The sequence below is a fragment of the Aedes aegypti genome, chromosome 2 (genome assembly GCF_002204515.2).
Source record: "Aedes aegypti strain LVP_AGWG chromosome 2, AaegL5.0 Primary Assembly, whole genome shotgun sequence".
NCBI classification, from domain to species: domain Eukaryota; kingdom Metazoa; phylum Arthropoda; class Insecta; order Diptera; family Culicidae; genus Aedes; species Aedes aegypti.
Genome location: NC_035108.1, coordinates 168,745,022 through 168,765,538, shown reverse-complemented (window position 1 = coordinate 168,765,538; position 20,517 = coordinate 168,745,022). Strand labels below are relative to the sequence as shown.

Genomic DNA, 20,517 nt, shown 5'->3' with positions numbered 1-20,517 from the left:
ACTCAGGACTTCGAAAATATTCTCAATCAAGAGAACGTTCTCGAAAATTCCTGGGTGACTGATTAGGAAGAAGTGAGATTTATTATTAAAAAATCAAAAATATGAAAGCTCCTGGCGATGATGGAATTTTCTACGTCCTCACCAAGAAGCTTCCAGAAAGTAGCTTATTATTCTTAGTTGATATGTTTAACAAATGTTTTCAATTAGCATATTTTCCTGACAAATAGAAAAATGCTAGAGTTGTTCCAATTTTAAAACCAGACAAAAATCCTGCAGAAGCTTCTAGCTATCGTCCAATCAGTTTGCTTTCCTCCATGAAAAGGTCATTTTGAACAGAATGATGGCCCACATCAACGAAAATTCATTTTTTGCCAATGAACAGTTTGGATTCCGCCATGGACATTCGACCACTCATCAAAACTTTGTGTTAAGAACAAGCTTTTGATTTTTAAACAAGTGTTCAGGCCAGCCATGTTGTATGCTGTATCAATATGGACTAGCTGTTGTAACACCAGGAAGAAAGCTCTGCAGAGAATTCAAAATAAAATTTTGAAAATTATTCTGAAGCTTCCTCCCTGGTATAGTACCAATGAGTTACATAGAATATCAAATGTTGAAACATTGGAACAAATGTCGAATATAATCATTGATAATTTCAGGCAAAAATCGTTACAATCTTCCATTGTCACGTTTATTGCGTTGTATATTTAGGTAAAGGTAAGTTTAGGTTTTTGATTTAAAACGTTTTTTTCTTTTATAAGCAGGTGAAATCAACTCACCTGTAAAAAATCTGAACTGCTCCGGCAAATGAAATGTAATATGTTGTTAACAAAATGTTAATAAAATCATAAATTGGTTTCATCAAATTAGGATGATAGTGTTGTCTAACACAGAACACCTAGATATAAGAAATGAATGTAATGTTTGGAATAATACAATAAAAGATGTCCACTCTACCCCACTAATATCCATAATTCTTGAAAAGTAAAAGAAGTTATACTACCACTTTCTCTTGACAGAAATCCCCTTACTAGAGTTAGGACCAACTAACACGCTGCTAATGAATTCAAAAACACAACCATGAAGTCTTTATTTCGAGTGCCATCATTTTGAACACATTTTGGGTTACTGTACAGCTAGTTTCATTGTTTTTTTTTTCGTTACATAGTGCATTGGTTTCGTAGCGAATTGCTAACACTATTCGAATCTTATATTGTCACAGTACTTCAACAAACAGATCTGTCGTGCGACTGCTTTCGTCGTAATTATTTACACTAAAATGAAAATACATCTATTGCTAACAATTGCTAAAACACAGCGTTGAACTTTGTATCAACAAAGGGATGTTGAGTATTTGTTTGTTTCTCTCGTTTGAAAAGTAAGGAAATCTGGATCGATAGAGCACCAGCTTGCGGAAGGAGGCAAATAGAAGCTACGCTTCTGGCATATCTCATTTCTACGACAGGACAGAGTATTATTTCTTGTTCATACGACATCGCTACGAGGCTATTTCTAGATCAAATTGTATCGTAGTGGTTCCGGTGGAACGACGTCTCGATTCAAAGAGGATCGTTTGACGGTGGCCGTTTGCTGAACTGGCAGATAGGCGTTCGTGGGCGTGCAAGTGATGACAGTTTCCGTCAGACGTTCGGTAACGGTTTCGGTGCGCGTACGGGTTATGGTTGGAGTTCCTTCGTCCGGAAGATAGGTGTTGACGGGCTTGCAGATAGTTTGTGTAACTGCCGGAAGCGTAATGGTGGAGTAGATGGTTGGAGTCGACGTCAACACTGGCGTGGTAGTTATAGTTTTAGTATCCCGAACGGTCACTGTTGAAACGCCTGCAGTTATAGTAGTTGTGCTGGTTGCTCGTGGAGTGACGGTACGGACTATGGTGCTGGTTGTTGCAGCGGTTGTTGTAATCACATTGGTCGGAGTGAATGTCCTAGTGATGGTGGAAGTTGGCACGGATGTTTGCACAACGAACGATGGAGTAATGGTCCTAAAAAAAAAGAAAAATAGATGTTATCTAATCTTGGGAAATTCTGATGCACAGTCATATCAGAAGTATCAAGAAGACATCTCTTACCTAGTGACCGTTCGTGTATCAGCCGTTTCCTGCACGACAAAGGTTGGTGTAAGGGTACGAGTTTGCGTATTGGTCGAGTCCAGAGTGATCAGTTTGGTGAATGTTGGCGTAACAGTACGGTCTATGGTTACCGAGTCCAGATACGAAAGTCTGGTCGAGGTGGGCGTAACAGTACGGTTGACGGTGACAGACGCTGCGTAGAATACGTTGGTTGACGTTGGTGTGACAGTTCGGTTGACGGTAGCTGCTAACTCGTAGAAAACGTTCGTACTGGTTGGAGTTACGGTTCTGTTCACAGTCACCGATGGAAGGTAGAACAAACTGGTGGAAGTCGGAGTGACCGTGCGATTAATGGTCACAGATGGCAGGTACGCAAGATAAGTTGAAGTAGGAGTCACAGTTCGCGTAAGGGTTACTGAGTCCAAGTATACCAAGTTGGTGTAAGTTGGAGTAATAGTTCTGGTAATGGATACGGAAGGCAAATAGCTCAAAAAGGTCGAAGTAGGTGTGATGGTCCTGGTCAACGAAGTGCTTTGGGCAGTGATGATACTAGTAATGGTTGGAGTTACTGTGCGAGTGTTGGTTACGTAAGGTGTTTGACTGATAACTACAGTAGTTGTTGGAGTAATTGTACGAGTCGTAGAAAGTGGAGGTCCCCGAGAAGTTATCGTGGTTGTAGTTGGGGGTAAAGTTACCGTTTTGGTAACTGGGTTCGGTCTCACAGAAGTCGTAACTGGTTCAACCGGAGGCAGGTACTCGTTACACAGTCTTGTCACCTTCGTAGTGGTTTCCGTGATGGTAGTCGGAATTGTCTGTGTTACTGTTTGTTGCTGCACCTTCGTTGATATTTCTGTTTTAACTTTAGTTTCAGTTTGCGTAGTAGTTTTGTATTCCGTTCGAACTTCCCATGGGCAAGTCGGCGTGGTATATGTGTAGCCACAAACATCTGGTCCTCCTACGCATTGTTTGGTTGGCTCGGGAAAAGGTACGATCGGTTTATCATTCGAATATCCACTGAAAACGTTTGCCGATTCACTTGGCTCGAGTACATTCTTGTATTGCTGAGGTTCCGAGTCTAGTCCAAGTTCCAATAGTGGAATATCTGCCCGACAGACCACTAGCAGCGATGCAATTGCCAGAAGAGGTAAATTCTGTAAAAGAAAAAAAAACACAATTATTAGTAATTTGATGGTACATATTGCTAAAGAGATTATCTATCAGTATTTCAACTTTGATTGACAATAATTCCACCCGAATGGAATGCTACCTTGAACAAGGACACCATTCCTGACTATGTTATTGTAAACCGGCAAAACAGCTTGTTTTCCTCCGGTGTCTAGTGACTGAATGCTGAAAATTTGAATTGCAAATGCGGTTTCGAATGGCTGTAGTCACAAGTTTTCAATGTTTTGGAAAATAAACCGAATCTTTTCGATGTTAAAAATCAGCAAAAAAAATATATCGCAGAGAGAAACATAAACTGGTTTCTGCGACCATGCAATGGTTTTCAGTTCGAATCATCTGCTCTGAAACCTGCTTCGACGATCACGGTTGTATTGGCTTCTCTGTTCTTTAGAATTGGGAGGGGTTCCGGAGCTATTGGCATCATATGTTAATATGATGATAAATATTTGAAATCTACACCGCCAAAGATCCAACGACCTTCCACAGCTTTTATCACGTTGGGCTCGTGGTGACACTTGTTTGCAAAGTTTCGATCAGGAGGTGACTGTAAGTGTGTTCTACATGAATTGGCTGCATCGTAGATTATTTATTAGCTGGATGATGATATACCGTTCGCTAAGGACAGCTAGTCATAGTCATAGAAGTGATGTAATGTAGATGACACTATGCCGGCCATCGACCTATTATTCAAAATAGATCACTGCAAATCGAAAACAAGAGCTGGTTTATTTTTGATAATCTTAAGATATTTAATATCTTGGGATTGAAAATATAATTAACGTTTCATATCCAAGCAACACAGAGAAGCGTATTGATAACCTCCATTGAATAAAAAAAAGTCATTAGAAATCACATGAATGTCCATAAATGGTAGAGTGCCCTTAATAAATATAAGAGTAGAAGCACTAGCTTTGGCCTTAGCACCAATTGTAGCCATAGAGTATATGTACACTGTTTTAAACAGAAAGCTAGCATGACACCATTTTTTTTTTCACGGTAATATGTTTTACGTGCTTTAATAATTAAAGAAGTATTGGTCTTGCATCTCTAAACAAATCCGTGATGTAACATTGCACTTTCTTCAGCAAGTTATGTTGATTAGGTCATTACAATTTAATTTTCCTGTTCATTATCCAGCTGGAGAACAGCAAAGTCATAAACGTATGATTAATAGAACCACTTAAGATTTATTGTGTATGTACACGAGCTAATATGGGTAGTTCAGACATCCCTGTGCTAAAATGTATGATCACGCAAACCGCTTGTTATCATAGTGATGAGTATTAATTGCGTTTTATAGACTCTTCCTTGAAGCAACTATCTGATGTTTAGTTTTCGTTGGTAAGAATTAATTTCAAATATTTCATGAACCTCTCTATTTCCCTAAGTGATCGCCTAGAAATTGTTAGTAGATTTAGAGGAAAAATATATGATTTAATGATGACTTCTCCTACTATGAGAGAACGAGAGTATGTCCAAATCATAGAAAGATTCCTCATTTATAAATGTGCTCTGGAGGCAGCGCAACGCATTCTTCCATCCCCTTTATTATAATCAGCAATCGAACCACCCTCTATTACATGCCATGAAACGCATTAGATTCACCGGAGCACATCTTCTATACCTATTCATTATAAATTCACTTAAATCTTAAAACGTGAGCCTGCACTCCTTGACTAGATATTGGCTGACAAGCTTTTGTGCGAAGTTGGTTTACTGTATCGCCTTTGTACGACTGTACTAAGCTGGTACTAAAAGTTAATAAAAGAAACGCAGTCAAGGCTACTGCACATTCGATACATCCTCCCATTATAGGAACGAAGCGGGAGATAGTATCGCTCGCCGCCTGGACAGGAGATTCGCACGTTAATTGTATCTTTCGAGACATCTTCTCAATCGTCGGCGTGAACATGGAGAAACCGGATAAGTCACGGGCTTAGCACTTGTTTAGTAGAACTGTTCTCTCAGTTGAGGGGTGTATTGTAATCACTTGAATAATTTGAATTTGGGTATATTTTTGTAGCACGGAAATTAACATTATTTAAATGACTTAAACTTGGCTTATTATACACATATCATGAAAGTTTTTCGTGACTTTTGCTATTTATTTTTACTTTTCAATAATGTTTGTCTACAAACGCTTGATTCCAATTTGATTTAAGATAACTCTAAAAATTCATACATTTTGTGTTTTCCTACTATAAACCTGTCACATAAATAGCGCCTAGTGGTACCGTAATTTCGGGTGAAATTGGTCATTTTTCACGTTTTTTCTAGTCTGTTTTCTAGCATGTTAACAAAGCAAAACAACTAAATGCAGGAAAAAAAGTACCGTAAAACGGGGTAACTTTGATAGTTTTTTCGAAGAAAACTTGAATATTTTTGCATGTTGTTTCAAAGATTTACAATTTATATTTTTAAAACAAGTACTGGCATCCTAGCTATCGATTACAGTCGATAAATTGGCAAAAGATTCATTTTGAATGGATATATAATTTTTCATATAATCGAAAGTTGGTTTTCTGTTTTGGGGTAACTTTGATAATGGAGTATGATTCGAACAAAATTGAATGAATAACGAACATTTGTAGGGCATTGCATACCTCTAGGCGTTTAACGTTATATGGATATTTCTGACTTAGATTACAAAAATGGTCCCAGTTTGTGAATATACTTTTCGCTAAGAGATTTGAGACCGTATTCAAGTTCTATGATAACTAGGCTATCAAAGATAAGTGGCCAACTATTCAAAACTACACCAAATAGTGATCGTAGAACAGATTGTTTGTAAGCGTTTTGAAAATGCTAAAATTGTGTAATTTTTTTAAATTCGTATAAAAAGCCTAAAATGTTCTTGATTGAAATGAAAACCGCTCTTACATGAAGTGTGATACTAATATTCTTTAGTTTTGCATTCGTTTTGCTTAACTGATTAACAGAAATTATGATATTTCATTTAGTATGCGGTGGGTTACGCACTATCAAAGTTACCCGCATTATCAAAATTACCCCGTTTTACGGTACGAACATGAGCCTCATCGACTCATGTACCGAAATTTTCTAACAAACGTCATTTTAGTGTCAAAAAATATATCTAAAATAAAAAATCAGGGGATCTCATTTCGGGGTGAAATTGATCACTTGTCAATGCCATTATAGTTAGTTTTCAAAACAACTCTACATGATAAATTTGAGATCCCTGAATCCGAATATGCTTGTCAAATTCTTAACAATCCAATATTCATATAAATAACGAATAGTTAAATTTCAAGAATTACGCAGAACACGCCTAAATGTATGCAATTTCCAAAGGAATTCAATGATGTCTAACAGAAATTCAATTATTTCAACCATTTGAGCTAATCGGTACGAGTTTTGGTGATGAAATTTGGTTTGGGGATATATCTCAAGCATCCTCACAAACTTTCAGGTTTATACCATGATCAAATCCTTGCTTAGAAATAGAAGTTCATAGGTGTTTGTCAATACTTCACCGTGCATGATTTTGAAATTTTACATTATTTTTATAGTAATAAACATTCTCTAACGCAAAAAACTTCACAACACACAATTCGACAATAGTTACGACAAACAACGTTCACATACTGCAGCTTACATTGAAATTTGTGCTCAATTACGAATAAATAAAATCGTGTGATACGATGATCAATTTCACCCTTCTGATCAATTATACCCAATTTTACGGTATTGTTTTTGTTTCATATTTTCCAAATCATATTTCAAAAAGCGCTTAAAAATTATTTTTTTTTTTTTCATTTTTTAACAAAAAAGGTGATGAGAGCTTAAAGAAAAAATGATAGGGATGTTCATAAATAAAAATTAGAAAAATCGAAAACCCAAATTTACAAATTTACGTGTTCGAGCATGGGTGGCAACTTTTTTATTTTCCCAGAAGTTTTGTGGCATCATATTGTTGACCACGGAAAGTCTGAAAAAGTCTGCCCCTTCGGACGGGTGTTAAGATTGTTGGCTTCGCCGACGATATCACCCTTGTGGTCTATGGTGAATCGATGGAGGAAGTAGAGTTGATAGAGCACTCTATTTCCATAGTTAAGGAATGGATGAAGTCTAGGAAACTAGGACTGGCCCGTCACAAGACTGAGGTGGTGGTGGTCAACAACCGCAAGTCCGAGCAACGGGCGCTCATTTCGGTAGGTAATAGCACCATAGAGTCCAAGCGATCCCTTAGCTCAGCTTCGCTAGCCATGTTGAATATGCTTGTAAAAGGGCATTTACGGCTATAGCAACGCTTTCGAGGATGATGTCTGACAGCTCTGCTGTAATTGCCAGCAAATGCAAGCTACTGGCAAGCATGGCGCTATCCATACTAAGGTACGGAGGACCAATCTGGTCAAAAGCGCTTAGAACGAGCAGAAACCTAAAGCGGTTGGAAAGCACGTACAGGATAATGTGCTTAAGAGTAGCAAGTGCATACCGGACGGTATCTAAAGAGGCCGTGTGCATCATAGCCGGGGTGACGCCCATCGGGCTCATCATCAAGGAAGATGTTGAATGCTTCAACCAAAGGGGTACCAGAGGAGTCCGTAACACGTGTAAAGAGGAAACGCTCAGAAACTGGCAGCAGGAATGGGATAACTCCACTAAGGGTAGATGGACCCATTGGCTAATATCAAATGTGTCAGATTGGTATAGTAGAAACCATGGGGCTGTGAACTTCCACCTGACGCAGTTTCTGTCAGGACATGGTTGCTATAGACAGTACCTGCATAGGTTCGGGCACTCAGAATCTCCTGCGTGCCCCGATTGTGGTGTGGAGAAAACAGCGGAGCATGTCGTGTTCGATTGCCCCCGTTTCATTGCTGTGAGAGGTCACATGCTCACAACATGCGGAGGGGACACGTCCACCGACAATATAATAGAGAGAATGTGTGCGGAGGCCGAGTGCTGGAATGCAGTAACTACGGCTGTCACTCACATTATGTTATAATTACAGCGCCTATGGCGCGTCGACCAAGAGTAAGCTGAAGAGGATTAGCCCTGCCCGTAATGTCGATGCCAAGGTTTTTATAATGATACCTTGGTCGATGCACTGTTCACCACTTGAGCAATTCTAAAAGAATTGCTCAAGCACAGTGCATAGCGGGTTGGTGCGTTATCCCCGCATACCCTGAGTTACCTTCTCAGGGGATCTGTTTGCAGATTTCCCCCTTGTAAAAAAAAAAACAAAAAAACAGTTACCCATAATTCAGACGTCATATCTTTGAACCCTACAGTCCTTCACCATCGCCTCAAAGTAGAGTTGATGGTGAGGTTTGGACCTGAGGATAAGGAGATCCACGGTTCATGTACAAGGGATAGCAAAAGTCTCCTAGACATATAGATAAAGTAAAGCTATATTAAAAGCTTGGAAACTGTGGTATACCAAACATAAAACCGATCAAAATGTCACTCTCGTTTGGGTCTCTCTATTGATAACATTATGCGCTATGTTGGCGTAAACAAACAGTATCTTGGAGTTTATGAACATGTCTAGTCTAGTCTTCTCATACACAGGCAGTACTAGAAAGAATCCTGGAAGAGTAAGAAATCGAAAACTTCTATAATTTTTCTTATCAAGATTAATAATTGCAGCATATTAGTTTTATGATACAAATAATAAAATGTCCAGGCCTACTGTGTTGAGTTTGATCATTCAAAAATCTACGTTGATCATGTGTTTCATTTGATGAAACTTTTTATCAATGAACCTTTCTATATCTTTATGAGGAAAAAACGGGGACTATCGCATCCAAACGTTTCAGATTCAGATAAAATGCAAAATCTTCGGGAGTGACTTGGCCAAGAATGTTAATGTAAGTCCATTTCCAAAGTTTAGCCTAGGCGTAAGCGCCATTGCTCGCTCTCGAAACGGAACGGAGACAGGCGTACAAGTCGTTTAATTTTCAATTAATCTGTGGAAGTGCCGTAAAGAATGTAACAATGTTAAGTATCGTGTACAAACTCAGCGAAAAAGATAATTAAATGGTTATCAACTGGTACGGAGCGAATACTGATGTGAAATAAATTATGAATGCAAAAAAGGGAGAATCTTGCCAAGCTTACTGGAACGCATCAATGGAAAAACAGAAGTATAACATTTTCAGCCCTACGTAGATGAACCAAAAGAACCTTGACATGAGATCGGTGCTGCCAGATTAAAACCTTCCGTAAGCGACATGCCATCGGCAGAAGAAAACTTCATCGCAAGTAATTTGAACACTAATGGTGGTAAGTTCCATCGAAGTTAATACGCCAATCGCGTTTTACTATAGTAAGTCGAGGATAATACGCGATTGGCGTATTAACTTTGATGGAGCTTACCACCATAAGAGCTTAGCTTAGTTTAGCTTAGACTGACTACACATACACTCCCGTTCATAAGTTTGGGTTTCACATGCAAAAGTGTTCAGTCCATATCTCGGTGATTACACGTCCAATTGAAACCCTCTAAGCCGCATTCGAAAGGCAAAGAGTTATTCTTACTTCGTATGTATTTTTCCAAAAACATTCTTTGAACTTTGTATACTAAATTTTTACTAAAAGTTGTTACATTTTTCAAAAATCACACTGAAAAATCATATCTAATTTCCTCAGCATTGGATCGACCAAAATTTTAAATCAAAGTGTCATTAGAATCGTAATCTTATATTCTATGAAGAGACCCCACGAAATTTTGGTGGAAAAATCTGGAAAGTATTCAAAATCAATGAAACAGTCAGTCAAGTTATCGTGCAAAAGTTTGGGTTCACCCTTTCAAATGCGGCTTAGGGGCCGTCCATAAATGACGTAGCATTTTTTCGCTGATTTTTTACACCCCCCTCCCCCCTCGTAGCATTTCGTCACAAATGCTGGTACTTCCCCCTGGAAAATACGTAGCATATCGAGCACCCCCCCCCCCTTTTTTATTTTCCTTAGTGACTGGGTTGAAACAAAAAATTGGAATTGAGAAGTTCAATACAAAGTTTGATATTTATTACTGACTGAAATGAAAGGATAATCTATTCTAACTGTTTGATATACAGTAGCGCTCAAAAGTAATTTGAAAAAGTTTTAAATAAACATTTTCCTTGGTTTTGGTTTCCAGTTTCTTATAGACTAAATTATATTACTATTGCTGTTCTTACTATAAAATAACAAGTTTACTATAAAAAATGTGAAAAAAATTGATTGAATTGATGAAGCTCGTTACTGTCGAGTTAGGGTCCAATATATTTTATAATATATTGAACAAAAATTTCGTTATATTAGAGGATTGTTTTTTTAAATTATTCGATGTTAGGAAATAGATTTCAATGAAGATGATCAAGAAAATATATTAATTTGAAATGAATCATCGTTAATATTATCCAATTTCAAATCATTATATCAAACAGTGGCCTGATACATAAATGATTACACTTGAAATATTTGGAATGTTTAGGCAATTTTAGCGATTATTAAACTAATACAATAATCTCTCTTAATATTTCAGTTGATTTTCATTATCGTTTCCATACTGAAATAATCTTACACAACCTATAATGAAACCGTTAAATAATAAAAATTCTTCAAATTTCCGAGTTATTAACAAAATTTAATGATAGCGCAATTTTGTTAACACTCGAATCTATTATCCTCATTAATATTCAGGCTATTCCATCAAGAGCATTGATATATCAAAACAAATGATGAGTTGATTGGGTGGAAATCTCCTGCAACATTGAAGGCATAATTCACGAAATAAATATCTTGCTTTAAAGGTAATATTTGCCAAGAAGAGCATATTTTATTTTCTTGAAGAAATAAAGCCCCAACAGAAAATATGGATAAAACTAAAACGGCTTACTTTATGTCATGTCAACAAATGGCAAAAAAATGTACTCCAAGTAGTTAGAGCATTGATTTTTCTTCAATTCATTAAACTTATTTTGTTTATTTATAAATTTATTAATTTAGACGCGAATATTATATAATATTCACATAATTATTTAAAGCTTCAAAACATCTGTTTGATTGCATTTATCAAGAAAATCTAAAGTTTCATAGATATTTTTACAATCTTGTCATATGAATGTTTTGAAGCTTAATCATAATTTTATAACCCAAGTTTATAAGTAAAATAAAAGAAGTTTCATGAAAAATAATTGTATGCAATTTTTTTCAGCGCCTTCCTTTTTACGGACTTGATTCAAAATGCTACGTCCACTAGCTAGGACCCCTCCCTCCCCCTCGTCACACTTCGTCACAAATTCGTGAAGACCCCCCTCCCCCCTAAAAAGCTACGTCATTTATGGACGACCCCTTAGAGAGTTTCAATTGGACGTGTTATCACAGAGCTATGGAGAGAACACTTTTGTATGTTTTTTAGGGGGTGAACCCAAACTTTTGCACGGGAGTGTATCTATTGTTGTTATTTCGTGATTTACCGAAGTTAGTGAATATGCACAAAGAATCAACTAGAATTTCGGCTGGGATTGGCCATGATCTTCTTCAGTCCACGTCCTTGTAGTGAAGTGGGATTGGGGAAGGAATATAAGTGCACAACATTTGCTATTTGAAGACCGTGTTTACCTTCGCATCTCCACAGAAGTTACTGGAAATATTTGTCAGTGGGAAGATCGCTGGGTCACAGAATTCACTTTCATAAGTGATTAGACCATGATAAACAATCTTGTGTGAAACATAAACATGTTAGTAAATATAATGTTTTCAGTAAATATGGAAAAAATAATGGTAAAAAATGACACTTGGATTGACAAACTATTTGAAGTTTGTTGAACAACTACATAAACGCAACATGCTTATCGTTGCTAGAACGAAAGCATATGTTATCGTGTTTTACTCATTTGAAAGAAAAAAGCATTAAACGAGCTCACCTATTTGAAATCCATCCTTGACTGAGCTGCCATAAATGTTTCTCATCTCCCTTAACACCAAACGCACAAGCTGATGTTCACATTAAATCACTTCGAAGACGCGCGATTGCTTGGACTCTCGCGAAACACTCTGTCCAACAAAGTGCGCGAAAAAGAGAAAAAAATATCTTCGCCGACCCAAAAACAAACTGTTTTGCTGGGGCTTTTTTTTTTTGAAGCACTGCCCGTAATTTGAATACCGTTGCATCTCAAATTCCGAACAGACTCATATTCCGAACACTCGGTTTTTGTATGACGATTTGGTTGAAATATTTCGCTGAAATACCGTTTTGATTCATATTACGGACACTTAAGGCCTCAGTGGAGTATAACTGATCTAAAAGCATATAAAATAAATCAGTTTGTATTATTCCTCCGCATTATCGAGCCTTGAAAACATTTAGCTTTCGAATTGTGGGCGAAGATTTTGATTACGCAACGTGAATATTTTTAAATAAACACAAATGTGTGGACTTTCCATGATTCTTATTCCGGACGCTTCCTTACTTTTTCCTTGAATTCCGGACACTTTGATTCAAATTCCGGATAGCTCATGAAAACCATAATTCGAGAAGTCAAATCATCAATTTAAATCGTTAAACCACTAAACAAACGTGTAATGCTGTTGAGCAATGGTAATTTTCATAGATACCGATGAAAAATGCTTATTAAAACGAGCTACAAAAGTGCGAACTTTTGAACGGCAAAAATTGAAACATTTCGTGTGAAATGTTTCCCATACAAAGAAGAGTGTCCGGAATTAAAAGCTGTCCGTAATATGAATCAAAACGGTATGTCTCCAAATAACAAGGAAATGGAGTCAATTGCAATTCAATTTCAATGTCTCCAATATAATTTATACCGTGGGATTAGTAATGATTATCTAGTTCGAGACCAGTAAAATAAGCTCAGATAAATTTATTTGCGATATTATTCATTTGAGTGCGATTTATTCGTGCTGTTCGGAATTTGAATCAAGGTGTTCGGAATATGAGACAGAATGAACACATTGTTCGGCATTTGAATAAAAATTTTGTTCCATACTTTCACGTAAAAACAATACTAAAACTAAGTAAACTTACATTATTATTGGTACAGCCAACAGCTAACAGTTAGACTTTACGAAGAAATTAAAATTTACACAAATATCTGCCAATTTATGCCAATCAGATGCATTTGAAGCCACTGTTAGCCTTAAGTGTTCGGAACATGAGTCAAAACGGTACGAAGAGTCTATAAAAAGTCATTACACAATTGTTTTTAACACTTCAGTCGTCGCACTGTTGTATTTTGTACAATACTGTTGAAAAAACCTCGCTTTTCGTTCACAACAGCAGCGGGGTGTCTCTGACGGTGGCGAAAGGTGCGACGACTGGAAGGTTAAAGACGAGTTTTGGTGAGCATGTTTATTTTGATATTGTAGAGCTTGAAAGTTAAATACATATAAAGTAGATTTTTGTGCATTTCTATGGATGTGGATGGAAATGTGGATTTCTGTGCATTTTAAACCCTTTTTTGCTAAAAATTTGAACGTTACACGAAATTAACGCAATCAGCGAGTGAAGAAAATAATTTCTTATTATGAATGCAAATTAATTCAATAACCCATATAAAAATATATTTTTAGCTCAAGTTACATATATGAGGTTTTTAGAGTAGCTTGAAAATGACAGCTGTTCATGAGAAACCTAATCAGAATAAAAATAGCCCAGGATTGCCTCTTTGAGAAGCTGTTGACAAAATCGGCAAAGTTTTCCTCTTTTGTGGTCGTGCGGTTAATAATGTCAGTCATTTAGACGTTTTGCAATAAATAATACTTGGATTCGATTCCCGCTCTGGTCGGAGAAAACTTTCCGTCAAACACAAAATTCTTCACTGGACTAGTGTACGTTTCGTGTTGTTTGTTGCCTTAAAATAGTGATCGTTCAGTCTGTGCTGTCCTTGGCTGAAGACATTGTAAATTCTCTTTTAACACTTTATGTTGCATATGGCAATAAGCCCTAGATAATCTATACATCTTGTCTAATAACTGTATATTAATTGTGTAGTTCTATTTTGATGTTAACTTAATCGCTAATCACACTATAAATTTATCCTAAGTAAAGTACGTCCACACTACTCGTGGATTAATCAATTACTTGCCATCCCAATATGCACTGTCATATCACCATCTGTTAGAATGTGGTTAACTGTATAAATAAAACTTCAGCCCCCGCACTTATTGTTCGAATTGAAACCGCACAGCAGGCTCTATTACAAATGACGGTGATTTTATTAGCAAATTAACATGAAGACGAATTTGCATACTTATTGGACGACTGGTACACCGTTGACGCCTTGGAGGGCTCGCCACTGACCAACGCTGACAATGCTTCTTTTCAGGGTCCGTTTCCTTCTGTTCGAACATATTCAACCCATTACGTCACGTTGGTCATCTAGGCATCGCATAAATAAAGTGGACTCCCTCCCCGTTAAGAATTCATGAGTCCATCGTACACCGCAGGCTAATTGCTCAGCTTCTTGTTGTAGGAGCTGGACAGAAACCACTTCTTGCCGGATGAGAAATGCAATAAACCACAAGCAACTAGCTAGCTATAGCGGCGCGATCGTTCGTACTGTTCATTATCGCACATTTCTCATCTTTTATTTGAAACCGCTTGTTTTGTCGGCAGTTTTTTACGCGCCGTGATTTGCACACAGTAGGGAAGCAAATTGATTGCCAACGCTTCAAGTGCTCGGTGGCTCATGTTAGAGGTGAGCATATCTACATACTTAGGTCAATACAGTCAGCGTACAAATTTACTTTAGTTTCCTGAGTGTTTGAGTGAAGGACTGCGCGGAGTAGTATTCTTACAATCACATACAATGTATTAAGCAAAATGGAGCACTAGTGTAAGGTGAGGCAAAAGTTCGATAAAAGTTTGAGAGGGAATTGAACCCTTGTCTAGCGAGTGAGAGCCGTCTTCAATTCTTCTCGGTCATCTCACCTCGTTGGACATGAGTTTAAATTACTCCAGGTTGTGTGTTGCTACTGAAAATGGGTTTCTTGGCATTTTCTTCAATTGGATCCGCTAAAGTTTTGAACGAAATATTGTTGTAAATTGAAGGTAATTAGATTAACTTACATACGAATATTGATACATTGCCAGAAAATCCGTCGGCCGATATTAATTTAGTTATTGCTGTGCATAATGTGAGTAAAAAGCTTATTTTAGTGTAGCCACATGATTTACCATCAGACAAGGGAGGATACAAACTAAAATATGGGAAGTCATGTTTATGGGCTACTACTTCTGTTTCTTCCAAATGGTTTGAGTTTTTGCTAAAGGATCACTCATAACTAGATCATAGACAAACAGACGTAACACTGAAAAAAAATTCCATCGAACACTCATTAAACGATCATTTAAAATTTCCTTCGTTTCAAACCTCACACCAAGAGGCGCGTTGAAAGTTTTTCTTCGTGTTTGACGTTTCACACTACCGCCTGCAGGTCTTCTTGCACAAAAAAGGTTATCTTGCAAAATGCTCACCAGATGATCATGGTGTAAACTGGGCGATGGAGTTTAATAAAATTTGACACTTAGATTACGTCTGTTTGCTTGTGACTAGACTTTAGCAAGTTTTTTTGATTTGAGAAAAAAATGGTTATACATTAACAATTTGCGAAGGTTGCTCTGTCTCAGTTAAGAAATGAAGTCAGGAAGTGGAAAGCAACACAATTTACTCTCATTGTAACGTTCGCAAAGCAGTTTGGTTGAATTAGAGAAAAAAAAATAATTTATTAACACATCCACTTTTGATTAATCATTCTTCAATTACTTGCTTGTGAATTAGGATTGTTCAACCATCGTTGCTGAGTCGAGTGGTTAGACTTCGCGGCTACAAAGCAAATCCATGCTGGAGTTACCTGGGTTTGATTCCCGATCCGTCCAGGATCTTTTCGTAATGGAAATTTCCTGGACTTCCCTGAGCATAGAGTATCATCGTACCTGCCACACGATTTACGAACGAAAAATGGCAACTTTGGCACAAAAGCTCTCAGTTAATAACTGGGGAATTGATCAAGCTGAGAAGCAGGCTCTGTCCCAGTGAGGACGAAATGCCAAGAAGAAGCGATGGTTGTTAGGTTGTAGATCTTTTTTTCCTTCTATGTTATTTTACACTATATTTGGCTGCTTAATTAAGCATCAAAATCATTAATTACAAACACAGCCTTCAAACTGTGAAGCGAGTACGGGGCTAACGCCTAACACATACAAAAATGATGATACTGAGCATCCCACTTCAAGCCGGCTAGTATCCTACACGAGCAACACATGTCAAGTTCCATCACATGACAAACGATCAATTTCCTATAGTCAACCCGTTTCCATACACGAGGTTCTCCGATCAAAACAAAATGATACTTTTCGGGTGGCCAAAGCTCGCCTTATCGGGTGGCTGTTTGGTTCGGAATTTCATCTTCTCAACCTTGAACCTCAGAGACTGCAAAGTCGCGACTGCGGTTGGATGGATCAGGGGTTCTCAGCCTAACCTACGAGGACCATATCATTACTTATAGACCTACAAGAAATCAGGGTAAAAAACTGATAAGTAAGCGTTACCATATATGTACGTATTTGAAAAATATCAGAAACTCCCAGAACATAGACATTTTTGTAATAAAGTTCCCTTCTTTGAAGAATGACGTCACCGAAAATCGACAGCTTTAAAGAAAAACATGAATCAAGGTCAGAGCTGCATGTTCTATTTTGAAACCCCATTTGAAGATTGGATAAACGCAGCTTCAAAAAGCATTTTATGTCAGAGGTTATCAAACTGCGGTCCTCGCGAAAATGTTTGAATTTAAATACCATCATACCCAGCTCTGAAACTTGATGAATTTGAAACATGGATCTTGAAGGTGTTCCGAAGTATCGAACACATACAAATTAAAAGAAAGCTTAGAAAATAATAAATCTTCTTCGACTTCGAGTCTAGTACAGGACACTGAAGACAGCCTTACAGTTGAGGTCAAAAGACGCGTATCTGTCAAAGGATACAAACTCTAGTGGAACTAAATGGTATAGTACTAAATTCGGGTTTTCACCCATTTAAGCTTAGAAAACTTTTGATTCAAAGATAAATTTTTCATTATGCTATCCAATGCTCAAATAATAATTTAAAGTATAGCTGCAAGAACATTAAAAAAATAAACCTATTTATGACTCACAACGTGCAATCCACACCACCTTTATAAATAAAATCCCTTCGCATTCCGCATAAGAGCTTCCCAAGGAACGCATACGGCCCGTGGCCCACAGTTTGGTGACCACTGGACTAGATGAAGATGACAGAGTATAAGGGTTCCACGTGCTGTCGCAAACAGATATGCAGAGGACAATGCGTCATCCGCATGCACAAATAAACCAACCGACCTTGCTAAGGGAGATCTCTTGCAGGCTTGCCCGACTGTTGGTTGATTGCTGTTTTTTTTTGGCTGGAGTTCAGATTCGGGTTGTCTTTGTGGGGCTTGAATGATATTTTCTCTTTGCGGCTGTGAAAATTATAATCAGGCATTGTGTAGTTGTGGATTCACGTCACGGAATCGTGGTTGCAGATATGCTTTGAATGTTGAATCTTCGCATCTAATCACAAGCGGACCGATGGCATGGCGTAGGTAAGTGTTGTTGAAACGATGCAAATATGTTGCGGTTTAATGAGGACACCGAAGTACCGTTTCACTATCCGGAACATTGAATTATTTATCATAACCAAAATAAAGACTTATAAGCACGACGATTCGTAAATCATGTGCCATATTGTTTTTTTTTTAATTCTTGGAGTCCAATGACAAATAAGAATTCTGCCAGAGTTTTTACTAAAAGTTATCAAAATAGTTCGTCAAAGATCCATAACGAATCTTGCAGATTCCAACAAAAAAATTTGAAATTGTTCACATTTCTGTCAAGGATCTTGCTAAACCGGACACCTGTGCTCATTTATGATGAATATCATCATTTTTATACCGTTTTGACTCATATTCCGAACACTTAAGGCCAGCAGTGACTTCAAATGCATCTGGCAGGTATAAATTAGCTGATATTTGTAAAAGTTTTAATTTCTTCGGAAAGCCTAACTATTAGCTGTGTAGTGTGCTGATAAAAATGTTTATTTGAACTTGTTTAGTATTGTTTCAACGTAAAAGTATGGAACAACATTATGATTCAAATGCTGAACACTGCGTTCATTCTGTCTCATATTCCGAACACCTTGATTCAAATTTCGAACAGCACGAATAAAGCGTATTCAAATGAATAATTTCGCAAATAAATTTATTCAAGCTAGTTTTACTGGTCTTGAACTAAAGAATCATCAATACTCCCGAGGTATGAAATACATTTAAAGACGTTAAAACTGAATTGCAATCGACTGCCATTTCCTAATTATTTGGTGACATATTTCAGCGAAACATTTCAACCGAATCGCCATACAAAAATGGAGTGTTCGGAATATGAGTCTGTTCGGAATTTGAGACAAAACGGTATTAACCCTTCCATTACCAACCCCCCTAAACAAGTGTTGAAAAAAAAACCGTTTTGGGCTGTAACTTTTTTGTTTATTGATATTTTTAAACCAAACTTTGACAGAAGAAGCGGATGTCATTCTAGTTTGAAGGCTTGGACAGAATTTTAGGGTTGGCCACCTGGTTCCGGAATTATTTCGGAATCAAAATGGGTGTTTCGAAATGGCCACTTTCGAAAAAGTGAATTTGCAATGTGAAATCAGCTGATTTTTTACAATTATTAGCTCTATAACGATGAGGACGGTTGTCTACAAGGCCATTATGGTCACTGCATGCCGCGGATCACAATTTCCGGATGTTCCAGGGAACCGGTTCCGGGGCCATTTTCGGAAGCGAGTAAATACTACCATGCGACACATCAAACTTCATGATTTTTTCAAATGATTGCATTGTATGACTGAGCTGCACAGCTCAGAACCCATTTGGCCACTATGGAACCGGTTTACGGGTTTCGGAGGAACCGGTTTCAGGGTCAATTATTAAAAATCAGTAAACATTGTCATGCGACACATCAAACTTTGTGATTTTGATCGTGATTTGGTTCCGTGGTCTATTATTGAAAATCAGTACCGTAAAACGGGGTAACTTTGATAGTTTTTTCGAAGGTAACTTGAATATTTTTGCATGTTGTTTCAAAGATTTACAATTTATATTTTTAAAACAAGTACTGGCATCCTAGCTATCGATTACAGTCCATAAATTGGCAAAAGATTCATTTTGAATGGATATATAATTTTTCATATAATCGAAAGTTGGTTTTCTGTTTTGGGGTAACTTTGATAATGGAGTATGATTCGAACAAAATTGAATGAATAACGAACATTTGTAGGGCATTGCATACCTCTAGGCGTTTAACGTTATATGGAAATTTCTGACTTAGATTACAAAAATGGTCCCAGTTTGTGAATATACTTTTCGCTAAGAGATTTGAGACCGTATTCAAGTTCTATGATAACTAGGCTATCAAAGATAAGTGGCCAACTATTCAAAACTACACCAAATAGTGATCGTAGAACAGAAAATCGTGTAAATTTTTTAAATTCGTATAAAAAGCCTAAAATGTTCTTGATTGAAATGAAAACCGCTCTTACATGAAGTGTGATACTAATATTCTTTAGTTTTGCATTCGTTTTGCTTAACTGATTAACAGAAATTATGATATTTCATTTAGTATGCGGTGGGTTACGCACTATCAAAGTTACCCGCATTATCAAAGTTACCCCGTTTTACGGTACAATATTATGCGACATATTGTTATTATTAATATATTGGGATTCTGTGTAACCAGCTCCGGAGTAGTTTTTTTTTCAAGCGAAGTATGCACTTCAACAGAAAATTAATCGCCTATCTCGATGCATGGGAAATTTCTTGCAAGAAATGCTCAAGAAGTACGCAGTTGAAAAGGAATGTCATTTCTAATTGAGTATAAATTTTTACTTTTCTTGAGCGGAACAGCATACTTAGCTTTAAAGATAAGTCTTCGAAGGTGAGTACAAAACAAACATCGAGATTCTGCAAATTATTGCATTGCATGGCTGAAGCGGTTAAATCTTTGTTAATCTTTGAAGATGAGTACATGCTGTTATGTGAGACATCAAACTCCATGATTTTGAAAAATATTGCATTCTGGGGAAAGAACTGCAAGTCTTTGGCTATGAACCTGATATCCGCGTATCCGAGGAACCGATTTTGCAATCAATTTTTGAAATGACTATATGCTATTAAGCGACACATCAAACAAAATTATTTTAACAACTTTTGCG

At 37.3% G+C, this 20,517-nt stretch overlaps 1 protein-coding gene across 2 annotated transcripts in view; it reads right to left on the bottom strand.

The window, feature by feature from the left end:
* Nucleotides 1–1,061: 1,061 nt before the first annotated feature.
* LOC5575365 (integumentary mucin C.1) overlaps nt 1,062–20,517 on the bottom strand; it is a 55,527-nt gene continuing 36,071 nt past the window's right edge. The window contains exons 1-3 of one of the 2 annotated variants that reach the window (XM_021843080.1): nt 3,354–3,386; nt 2,087–3,237; nt 1,062–1,999 (exon numbers count right to left, since the gene is read on the bottom strand). In XM_021843080.1, coding sequence (XP_021698772.1) covers nt 1,513–1,999; nt 2,087–3,237; nt 3,354–3,371 — 1,656 coding nt within the window. In that variant the 5' untranslated portion in view covers nt 3,372–3,386 and the 3' untranslated portion in view covers nt 1,062–1,512. Of the gene's footprint in view, nt 2,000–2,086; nt 3,238–3,353; nt 3,387–20,517 lie in introns of those variants that run through there. The other variant, XM_001661839.2, reaches the window with a different exon arrangement.